Here is a 12,160-nt window from a genome sequence, read left to right as displayed (position 1 = left end):
TATGCTTGAGATATTTCAATGGTCCATCCTTCTAATTAATGGTTGGAACCGATAGAATATGATACAACTTTTTCATATCATAGATTTAGATAGAGGATTCAAATATTGTTAAGAATATTTAAAATGTCTTCTTTTGTCACTTCAAATGATTGGGTTCATTAATCTTAACCATTCATTCAATGCTTGAGTTTGCATCCACTGCTCACATCCATATCCACCATTGTACATATTGATATATTTATTTATTTTTGTTTTTATTTCTAAGATTAACAACATTGGAACTTAAAATGATTAGGGAGTAGAGTGTGAATGCAAGAACAACTTTTGAACTTAAACATTAAGATAGAAATGGTCTAAATCAGATCAAATGATTTACTTGTGTGTTGGGTGTATCCCAGAAGCCCACATCAAATGGAAAATCATCCTCACCTCCCTGGATTTGTTCGATCATACCATCCATGGGTCCCTTTTTCTGTGTTGCAGTTTCTTCTGTCCTGAGGCTTGCGATAAGCATCTCTCCAGAAGCCGAAAAGTCAGTGTCTTTATCCAGCTCAGCTAACAGGCTTTCCCACCATATGATGTCATCATTCGGTTGTGGTGACGTGGATGATGGCTTACTGGAAGTACTTACTTGTGTGTCAAAAGTATCCACAGCTGTAGTTTTTAGTTCAAACCTTGGCAAGGCTTTGGAGAACTTGTGAGGGTGAGGCTTTATAGCTTTGGTTTTAGAATGTGTTAGGGGTTTATTTCTCCCTTCTTCCTGGAACTGGACCTTCTTTTTCAAGTGGTGACCATGCCAATAGTTCTTGACATCATTAGCAGTCCTCCCTGGAAGCCTACCCGCAATCAAGGACCATCTATACACGCACAACATCAGACAAAGTATCAACTGAACAGCTCTTTTGTAAGTTCTGAACAGCTTCAGAACTAATATAATATCATTATCAAGCTAGTACTTGAGTTATTATAGACTTGCCTGTTCCCCAACAAATTGTGAAGCCTAATCATGAGATCAACCTCGTCTAATGCAAACTCTCCTCTCTTGATATCCGGCTTCAAATAATTGAGCCATCTCAACCTGCAGCTTTTTCGGCATCTATTCAACCCTGCAAACTCAAGAAAACGAAACTCTTTAAGCAAAGCAGAAGTAAAAAAACACAAATTAATACTGATCCCTTTCTTTTTCATGTTACCTGCTCGGAGGGGAACCAGATGCCACTTTCCTTCTCCATATTTCTCAATGCATTTCCTCAGGAGAACATCCTCTTCTTGGATCCATGCACCCTTTCTAACTCCTAAGCTCTCCATCGAGTCAACTCAACACAAGAGACCGGCTCCTTCTCTAATTATTGATTGATATATAACAACCTCGAACCTGTTCTATCTCATGACTCGGACACCAGACCCCTAATTGGTTTATTCGACACGTTTCTTATGGTGCATTACCTGGCTTCCGAATGCGCTAGAGATCATGGACAAAGGGTGTGCGTCATAAGAGATATTTACCCATTATGTATCAACTTACTATAAATGTACAGCGCAAAATTTAGGAATTAATTGCTGACTAGTCTCCTCTATGAACAATCTCTATTTTGTGGTCCAAATGTATAAACTGGTGTGATCCTGAAGACAACCACGTGCTACCATTTTTTAATGTCCAGAGGAATTCATATGGACATTGGTAGGATGAATGGGACATTACGTAGAAGATTTGGATTCTGATACCACTGTTTCCTTGACAAAAAGCAACAAAGTGATGGGAACCTTTGAGGGCCACCGCTCCTCTTTCAACTTGAACATTTTCTTTTGTCGACTAACCCATGTTCACTGAAAAGGGAAGCTCCATGTAGCCGCTATGCAGTGCTGCAGCAGCTAATTAATGGGAATTGTCAGTGAAGAAAGGTTCAATCATTAGGATATGCCTGTGACTCGCGGAGGACTTTGTTTCTGACCAGTAACGTCGATAAAAATATATTTTAGAACTTTTTCTATTGTCAATTCAATGACCGGGTTCATTCTCAACCATCCATCTGTTGCTTGGGACGTGTGTCATTTCCTACCATGTACTCTCCTCACTACAATTATTTTCCCTCAAATATATACATATACAAAATTGACTTTGTTACCGTCATTGATTTTCGAGTTTTATGGAAATATCAGTAGAAATTTGCATATAAATTAAAATTGTTTTAAATTTTAAAAAATGATGGAAATTAATAAAAGTGTAAAAATTTCACCCGAACCTTTGAAATTTTTGATAAAATAAGTAATGTGTAGATATTAAATTATTATATTTTTAAAAAATTAATAAAATAACAAATATGAGTTTTCAAGTGAATATTTTGATTAGTAGTGTTAAGAAAAAAATTTGTTATTGTTAATAAAAATATAAGAAAGTTATGATTTTGCACACCAGTAATTCCTTAATTCTGCAGGCCGTTGCATCATTTTCTCCAAAGACCTTTTGACATTAAAGAAGAAGAAAAAAAAAAGCTTAATATAGAAGCAGCAATAAGGTATCTTCTAGGAGAAGACGTTTTTAGACTTATGTGGGAACATTATAGGCTTTAATGAAACTTTTATAAAATCATTTTTATTTTTTTTCTTAATTAAAAAAAGTTGTTATTCCAAATATATCATTTTCTAAACCTAAACTATTCAATCGGTGTGTATTATTGGTTTAATGCGAATTACAAAACCAAAGTTCCTTCATTTTTTATATTTTTTATTGCTTTGATGTGGAATCTAAAAAAATTAATTGGTTAAAAGAGATTCAATACTTCTCGTATTTGTGAATTTATCACTTCCTTCTTTTTACTTGAAAAGTAACATATTTTTTATTTATATAAATATCACTTATCATCTCAAGTATTTATAATTTTAAGATAAATGATTATTTTTATAAGAAAAAAAATGAGGATATTTATACCAAAATGAAGCCAAAAAAGAATGGAGGGTTAGACCCTATTTGGTAACTATTTTTTAAAACAGTTCTAAAAAATAGTTTTTGAAAATTATTTTATAATGTTTTGTAAAATAAAAGTCGATTTGAAAACCTAAAATATTTTTAACATATTTTAATATTTTTAAATATATTTTAAAAATAACTTTTTATGTCCAATGTTTTATTTTTAAATCATATTATATGTTTGTATAATTATTTTCTAAAACAATTTTTAGAAAATAAATAAAAATAATATAAAATAATTAAAATATATTATCTAAAAAGAACTTTATTTTATATTCTTAGAAACATAAAACAAAAAAAAATTCTAGTTGTCAAACTGTAGACCCTTTTTGTGTGGTGAGGGCCCGAGAGAGTTGTTACTTCTTTCCTTTTCATTATATCCTTGGAAGGGGGGGACCTCCGGTTGTTATTTCTTTTCTTTTCATTATATCCTTGGAAGGGGGGGACCTCCCTATGCATGAAAGCATCTGCATGGGATGTGTAGCAAGAAAGGATGGTTGGCCATGGTGGTAGGTGAAGATGATGGATTGCGGGAGAGCTTTCCAGGGACCATGAGAAAGAAGCAGGGGAGGAATCGCTCAGGTTTGATCATACCTTACCTTGTGTTCTTCACCTTTCTTTTATCTCATTTTATTTTGATGGTCACACTAATGCTTCTAGTTGATGTTTGGATGCTTGCTCTGATCATTTAATGTGTTAAATCTGCTTCTTGTTTTCGTTTGCTGGGTCTCTGTCTTCCCTTGTATGAGCTGTGTGATTATTATGCTATTTGTCTATGTGATAAGACCATTCGGACCCTCTCACCAGCTTCTTTTGAAAGCTCCTTAATTTTCATCAAAATGGGGCTTGGATTTAACGGCATCATCTTCTCTTCTATATACTCTGTTTTTTTTTTTTTTTTATCACTATCTTCCATGGTTCAAAGTCGCGGTATCGGTCACTGACTCAGAGGGTCCCGAGGCGTATCGGTCTCGGTGTATCGGCTCGGTATCGGGCGATACGTAAAATAAGCTAATTAAAAAATTCAAAAAAATATAAAAATATTATGTAAATCATTAGAAATATATATACAATTAAATAAGCTCAAAAAATTAAAAAAATAAAATTGTCTCACATTTAACATTATTTAAATAGTTATAAAAGTATCTGCTCAAAGTTATTTATGATAATACTAATAAAAAGAAAGTTATTTTATTTCAAATATAATAGCATTTTTACTAACAACACATACAATACAACAATCAATTCCATGTTGAATGACGAGGGGGTTCAAAATCATCATCATCATCAGTCCTATGACGAGCATATAAATTGGGGTGGCAATTCCCGTAGTGAGGATATGATTGAAAGAGTGGTTCATAACTCAAATATGGTGGGTAAATGATTGGCTTGATGATCCATAATCAGGAAAATATGGTTTCGAAGGCTGTTCGGGATCAACATCAGCTTGATAGTATCCAAAACCTCGATAAGCAATGCTACTGCTACTAGAAGATTGATCATATCCATATGAGTCACTAGCTCGTGTTCCAGTATTTGAATATCCCTCTGGATGCATCATTGGAAATTGATTAAAATAATTTCTACTAAAAGTACTGGAAGAGCTATCACGGTCTCTAAAGTTGTGATATGATCTATCATCTACCCCTCTGAAATACGGCCTTGATCCTATACCCAAATTTTGTAAGTGCTCATCAATACGGTGATGATTTGATCTATGATAATCATGCCCACTAGAATAATCATCATCGCTGGGAAATGTAGTTAGTCTTTCCAAATGATTTCGTTGTTCCCATATCCCTAGTCGATATCCATGATCTGTATCTTGTGTGGCATAGTAATTTTCACCTCCTTGTGCCCATGACATACCAGGATCTACTTGACTAACATAACCGCCCCCAGTGCTACCATCTCCCCCAATATCCTCACTAGTGCCACCAACTCTTCTATTGCCCCCACTAGTGCCACTACCCCGCCTACTGCCCCTATTGTCACCATCAACACTACTAGAACTTGAAGAAATTGTTCTAGAAGCCTTACCTTTACGATGAGAATCAACATCTCTTTCTCTACCTTCTTCATTAGTGGGAAGACCTTTATCCAACCAATCCAAATTATCAGATGATAAAATAGGCTCATCTCCTTCTCGTATCCACTCATCTAATATATCATCATCATTAAAGATATGATTCAGATCAATTGGATTGTATAAATCTTCATTGTTTCGCTCTTGCATCAAATTCTTAACTCGAAGTCGCATATTGTAGTGCACATAAACTAACTTATGCAACTTTTTCATTGCCAAACGGTTGCGCAACTTTGTGTGAATCAATGACCATGTGCTCCAATTTCTTTCACAACTTGATGAAGAACAAGTTTGGCTTAAAATTTTAACAGCAATCTTTTGTAGATGTGGACCTTCGTCGCCATAGTTGTTCCACCATTCAGCTATAATAAAGAAAATGCATACTTATTAATCACTATGATATATTTAACAAAAAATGATGATAACTTCTTATTTGTAATAGACATAAATGTATTGAGTACCTGGAAGAGATTGATTTATTGCTTTCTTTGTGAGTGCACTTCCAAATTCTCCTTGGCCATCAACAAATAATTTCACCTACATTATTAACATTTTTTTTTTTTTTTGTTAATGCACATTACATATACAAAATGCATTATATAAAGGTCACAAACTATTATTATACCTCGTTAATAGCTTTTGCTTGTCTATCCAAATCTGGCTCTAATCTCTTGATAACCTCTTTTAATCCAACTTTAATTTCCGGATGGTTGGAGAAATGCTTTGAATATTGGAACATTGGATTTAAAAAATATGCTGCCATAAGTTAAATAATGATCAGTTTATAATAATTTGTACTTAAAAAAATTAATAAAAAATATATAAAAAATTTTTTTATTACCTGCAGCATGCAAATGTCTGTGCAATTGACCTTCCACCTTCTATCAATGACTTCCCAATACTTTTCCCATTGCTTGACCGATGCCTTGATAGCCAATTTAGCTCTATCCATTGCTTCATAAATGATTGATAGTGTGGGCTTTTTATCTTGATCAACCAATTTCAATACCTTGACGAGAGGTTCCATGATGGTTTGAACTTCTCCAGCCTTCTTCCAAAATCGATCAATTAAGATAAGATTGGATACCTTATCTCTTACACTTTTTCTGCTCCTATCTTTATTGAATTCACGCCACTCATTTGTTGTGCACATTCTCTTCAAATCAGCCTCATAACGTATAAGACTCTCAAGTGAAATGAATTCAGCGGCAAAACGGGTTATTCCTATCTTTAACAGATCTCTATCCTTGGTGAACACTTTCATCAAATTCACCACTTTCAAGCTATTATAAATAAATCTTGTGATCATCTTAGCTTGATCTAATGTTTCCTTAATCTGCTTCATGCTTCCAATATCTTCAAGCATTAAATCAATACAGTGGGTTGCACAAGGAGACCAAAACAAATGCTTTCGCTTCTCCATCAACAATATACCGGCTGCTTTAAAACTTGCCTCATTATCAGTGACTAATTTAGCAACATTTTCCTCCCCAACCTCCTCTACAACTTTATCCATAAGGGAAAAGATGTAGTCTGTTGTCTTAGGTATGTTGGTAGTGTCAACTGAAGAATGGTATATCATACTTCTATCACAATAAATCATGAAATTGATGATAGGCTTTCTAGTCCTAGAACTCCAACCATCACACATGATTGTGCACCCATATATAGGCCATTTAGCCTTCAATGTTGTTATGTATACCTCAAGTTCTTGCACCTCCTCTTCCAAATATGTATTTCCAATTTAGTATCCCGTGGGACCCTTGATGCCTGGACCTGCTTCTGCTATGGTATCAATCATTGATTGATAGTAAGGCCCACTGTCAGCTGCATTAAAGGGTATTGCATTAAAGAGAAAGAATTTAGAAATAGCTTTACCCACTTTCTTCACGTCTTCAGTAGAAAACAAGCTTTTTATTGATTTCTGCTTTGATGGGAACATGTAGGGATCAATTCCTTTTGGAGGTATGGTAGCTCCTTCTCTTACACTGAAGCTACGTGTCAGTCCGCGTTTAATCCTAGCATTAGAAGGTTGTGAGGAACTACCACCCTGTTGATGCTCTTGTCCACCTTCTTCAAAAATTCGACGACTTTCTTTCATTGCTTGTTTCATTTGTCTTCTTTCAAAATCAGCCATAGCAACTTCCTCAATTTCATCATCAGAATCACCCTCATCAATTTCATAGAAATTATCTCTATTTAAGGAATTCAAAAGTCGTTCTTTTTTTCTTTAACTGTGCTTTTTCTTTTGAAGTATTAGACATATGTTGTCTAACACTATGTGACACTTCTACGATACACGTGGACATCCTTCCACTTGTCCAGATATATGTGCGATGTGTTGCTTTAATCTGGTTATACCGCCATGTATAACTTTCCCACAATATTTACACTTTGTGGTTCTTCTACTACCACCAACAGGTTCTGCATGCTCCCAACCAATATCATGTTTTGAAGCCATTTTGAAATTTTAACCTAACCATGTATAAAAGGAAAACAATTTACTTTTCAAATTGAATATATATAAACACATTTATATAAGAATTATAATATTCAATTTTCCACTCACTTATATGTTTCATATTGTTGACATATAAAAATAAATTGTACTAAAAAAGCAATAAACACGATCTCACCTAAGTTCATCATCTTTTGTTTTCCACTTATTTATATGTTTTTTAAATTAAAATCAATGTAATTGACCATGTAAATGCATACCCTTCATTCCGTATTATTAAATCATTTATGATTATTTGAAGAAAAAATTTCAATAATGATTAATTTTGTATAGTAATTTAATTTTGCAATATAGTATTAATGTAATTGAGTAATAGGGAAATTTTTTGTCACTAATATTATCTAAATTTATTTATACTAATAGAAAATTGAGTGATATTTTTAAAGTATTCAAGACAATTTCTTGTACATTATATTTTTAAAAATTTAAAAATTCATGAAATAATTTAAAATTATTAATTATGTCTTATTTAGTTTATAAGACATATAGGAACAATATTTGAAAAGAAATAATAGATTATATACAGCAACAATATTAAACTATATATAGAGAGTATATATATTAATTTGAAAAGGAATAACATATTATATATATGATATTATAATAAAATCATAGGTTAATTTTATTTTATTTTTATAAAAAAATACTATTTTAGCATATGTTAGAAACATAAAATATTAACATCTTTATCATTTTTTGGGTTAAAATTAATAATAAATATTTAAACTAATAATTTTCATAATATTTTATTTAAATTGAATAATTAATAAAGTTTAACTTTTTAAAATGAGTCAAAATTTTCATTCCATGTACTCATTTAGAATTGAATTATCAACATAATATTATAAAAAAAAATATTTTATATGTAATTAATTAGATTGGCTTTTTAATTTCAAAATTATTTTTAAAAATTAAAAAATTCATGAAATAATTTAAAATTATTAATTATGTCTTATTTAGTATTTGAAAAGAAATAATAGATTATATATAGCAACATATTAAACCATATATAAAGATTATATATATTAATTTGAAAAAGAATAACATATTATATATATGATATTAAATAAAATTATAGGTTAATTTTATTTATTTTTATAAAAAAAAAAAAACTATTTTAGCATATGTTAGAAACATAAAAATATTAACATCTTTATCATTTTTTGGGTTAAAAATTAATAATAAATATTTAAACTAATAATTTTTCATAATATTTTATTTAAATGAATAATTAATAAAGTTTAACTTTTTAAAAATGAGTCAAAATTTTCATTCCATGTACTCATTTAGAATTGAATTATCAACATAATATTATAAAAAAATTTATTTTATATGTAATTAATTAGATTGGTTTTTTAATTTCAAATTATTTTAAAAAATTAAAAAATTCATGAAATAATTTAAATTATTAATTATATCTTATTTAGTTTATAAGATATATGGCAACAATATTTGAAAATGAATAACAATTATATATAGCAACAATATTCAATTATATATAGAGATTACATATATTAAATTGAAAGGAATAATATATCATATAAATTAGGAACACTTGACTTCCATTAAGATTTGCAGGACTAAATCCTATTAAATCAAGTAATAAAAGTATCAGAAGATTTCGCTTCTAACCTATTCTATGATTGAATTAAATTATTCAATATAAGTCTATATGAATTTGTTACCTACCGGTCAAACCTCCTGCCCAGGCTGCCCTAACCCCCTGGCCTCTGTTTCTTCTTCTTCCCCAGCAACACCGCGTTTTGCCTTTATCTTCTTCTTCTTCCCCAAAACAGCAACAGCCCCTACACAGCAACACCACGAAGACGTTTTGCCCTCTTCTTCTTCTTCCCCAACACAGCAACACCATGAAGATGCTCTGATGCACTGATGCAGCCCTCTGTCTTCTTCCCCAAACCATGAAGACGCAGCCTCTCATGGCACGATCTGCTACCTTCCACCAAGCACCGCACCAAAGATGAAGATTATAGACTCCGACAATGGTGGATTTCTTCAACCAAGCCTCTTTTTAAAGGCTTTTGAAAGGGTCACGGACTCACAGGTTTGTTTCAAATCTTCACGGGTTTTTTTTTTAATTTTCATAGGTTTCATAGGTTTTCTTTTGTAGAGGAATCTCTGATTTCTCTGAAAAATCAAGATTTGTTGTGGGGCTTTTTGCAGAGAATCTATTGAATTTTTTCCCCGAGTTGACCGAGTTAACTCGGAATATCGGTCGACTCATCCGAGTCCAACCAATTTAGGCTGAGTCTAGGTATCTGGTATCGGACTCGTCGCGGTCCACTTCGAGGCAGATACGACTCGTCCGAGTCGTACAGGACTCGGCCGATTTTTTGAACGCTGCTATCTTCCCTGTTTCTGGCATTTTGGAGTGTTGAACATCATGTCGAATCTGGCGAAATAAGACCGTCTTCACTTCACACCGTTTATGATCTCAGCCATGAGGAGTGTTGCTAACATTCAGGTATGAAAGGAGAGTGATGTAAGCAGTGGCCATGGGCGACGTTATGAAGCCAAGAAATAATCATGAGCTAGCCAATTTTAAAACAGTCCTAACTCTGGGACGGTTGGGTATGTACATGGTTTGGCGTTCTTCATTATTGATCTACTAGCCTTGGCAATTTAGATTATGGCCAAGTGTTCTGATAGAGATGGAGAAGCTATAAGGCTGCAGAGGACCAATTCCAAAATATGGAAAATCATGCTTTGAACCAAGAGCCGATGTATGCTTTTAGATTGAGTTGTGGAGCTGTAGATACATAAACAGAGGGCTGCGGAGGAATTATCACCATGTAAGAAGCTGCCTGACTTGCCTCAGAATCAATCATCAAGCAAAGCCCTGCCAAATTTAGAGAGAGTGGAATCACTTGTACAGGTGATCCTTTCCAACAATCATTTGCATGGCAGTTTACCTTCCACTAGAGCATTCTTCGCCATCAATTCGAGCTTAGTCTCAGGAAACAATCCTTGTGGTGGGGACACTGCAAGTGAGCCACCACCATGCAAGAGGTTAAAAATCCCAGTTGGAGGGTTCTTCGTCACTTGTCTCCTAGTTGTTTCGGTGGTCCTCACTCTTGCTGTTTTTGCCGCTGTGTTCATCCTACACCGAGATGGGTCAGAGCTCAAGAGGGTAGAACATGAGGATAGGATGTGGGAAATGCAGTCTTTCGATTCCAAAGTCTCAAAATCGATCACAATCCAAAGCATACTGCCGTTTATAATAGAAAATAATGTGATTTCATACAAGGAAAATATTAAAATGGTGAGACTGCTTCCCTACAACTTTGATGAATCAAGTTGTTATTCATCTAAAAAAGGCTCATGGATCAGAATCCTATGAGACCATCTATAGTGTATCTTTTGAAATTGTCATAAGAGGTCCAGACCCACTTTTGCATGGTGCGCCTCATGCACATCACTGCCCAAATACCCCACTTACCCATCTTTTTGTTCCCGCCACCTTTCCTTTCTCTATCACCACATGCACCTCTCAAGCCCACCATGCCCATATTTCACACCCATTGAACCCATGTTTCTCTCATCACCCCTCATCCTATCCCACATGAGCTCACCACCTTCATGTGTTCATTCCTCACTCATACATGTATGGAACATGCATCCATGGCTGCCCATCATTCCCACTCCCGTCTCGTGCCAACTGCCCAAGCCATTCCACTTCATCACCTTTCCACCCCCCCATGCTTGCCACATTCATTTCTTCCAACACCCTTTAAACTCACTCCATCCGCCACCCATTGAACCCCATTGCAAACATGGCCACCTCATACCCATTTCTCTTACTCCTCATAATTCCATTCAACACTTCCCAACTCACCCCGTTTTCCGCCATCGCTCAATATTCCTTAGGGAAAACTGATCAAAAGGGACAAAAATCCCTCAATATTGTAAAACTAACCCCCTACTTTTAATAGCCTTTAAAATGACCCAATCTGGACAAAAATACCCCTCAAGTACATCAACTCCTTTTTCCCTCCCATTCTAATTTTATTTCCCTCCATTCACCTCTTTTTTATTATTTCTTCCACTTTCTCCTTTTTTTCATTTTCTCCTGTTATTCCGTTTCTCTCTTTTCAGTGCATTTCTTCAAGTCTCACACAGTTTCTCTTCAGATTTCTTCAACTTAAAGCTCTTTAAGTTGTGGTTGGATAAACAATGTACGTTTATTTTTATTTTTCCATATTTTTTTCTTTCATGTTTTATTTATTGAATATTTTCAAACATTTAATGAGATGTAGTAAATATTTAACTAAGTTTGAAATTGTTATAATTTTTTTAATATCATTTACAGCCATGAAAAAATGGATTAAAAGAAGGAAACAATCAGCTTAAAAAGTGTAGTGTGGAGAAACATTGTCCATATGAAAAAATCAAATTATGGTAAGTAATAAAACTTATGGAATTTTATGATGGTTTTGGTATTGTTTGCATATTTGTTCTTTATATAAATGTAAATATATGTGTTAATAGGGTTTTGATATAATATATAAAGTTATCTTTTTTAGTTATATACCAAAACCTTACGGATATTAAGTTGAACTTGACGTGTGTT

The 12,160-nt window shown here is 33.5% G+C and overlaps 1 protein-coding gene across 1 annotated transcript; it reads right to left on the bottom strand.

Moving 5' to 3' along the window:
* Positions 1–242: 242 nt before the first annotated feature.
* On the bottom strand, positions 243–1,408 carry LOC117929221 (transcription factor MYB1-like). The gene is made up of 3 exons (XM_034849495.1): positions 1,194–1,408; positions 977–1,106; positions 243–857 (listed from the first exon to the last, which is right to left on the bottom strand). The coding sequence occupies exons 1-3, from the start codon at positions 1,306–1,308 to the stop codon at positions 359–361; spliced, it is 744 nt and encodes a 247-aa protein (XP_034705386.1). The 5' UTR covers positions 1,309–1,408; the 3' UTR covers positions 243–358.
* Between the last annotated feature and the right edge of the window lie 10,752 nt (positions 1,409–12,160).

This window comes from Vitis riparia, chromosome 2 (genome assembly GCF_004353265.1).
Source record: "Vitis riparia cultivar Riparia Gloire de Montpellier isolate 1030 chromosome 2, EGFV_Vit.rip_1.0, whole genome shotgun sequence".
Lineage (NCBI taxonomy): Eukaryota > Viridiplantae > Streptophyta > Magnoliopsida > Vitales > Vitaceae > Vitis > Vitis riparia.
This window is presented reverse-complemented; position numbering and strand designations above follow the sequence as displayed.

Bases quoted from the DNA above. Each gene is read 5' to 3' on its own strand.
- LOC117929221 (XM_034849495.1), bottom strand. From the start codon at position 1,308: ATGGAGAGCTTAGGAGTTAGAAAGGGTGCATGGATCCAAGAAGAGGAT. The intron at 1,107-1,193 runs GTAACATGAAAA...TTGAGTTTGCAG, and splicing joins TCTGGTTCCCCTCCGAGCAG to GGTTGAATAGATGCCGAAAA. The intron at 858-976 runs GCAAGTCTATAA...GTGCGTGTATAG, and splicing joins CACAATTTGTTGGGGAACAG to ATGGTCCTTGATTGCGGGTA.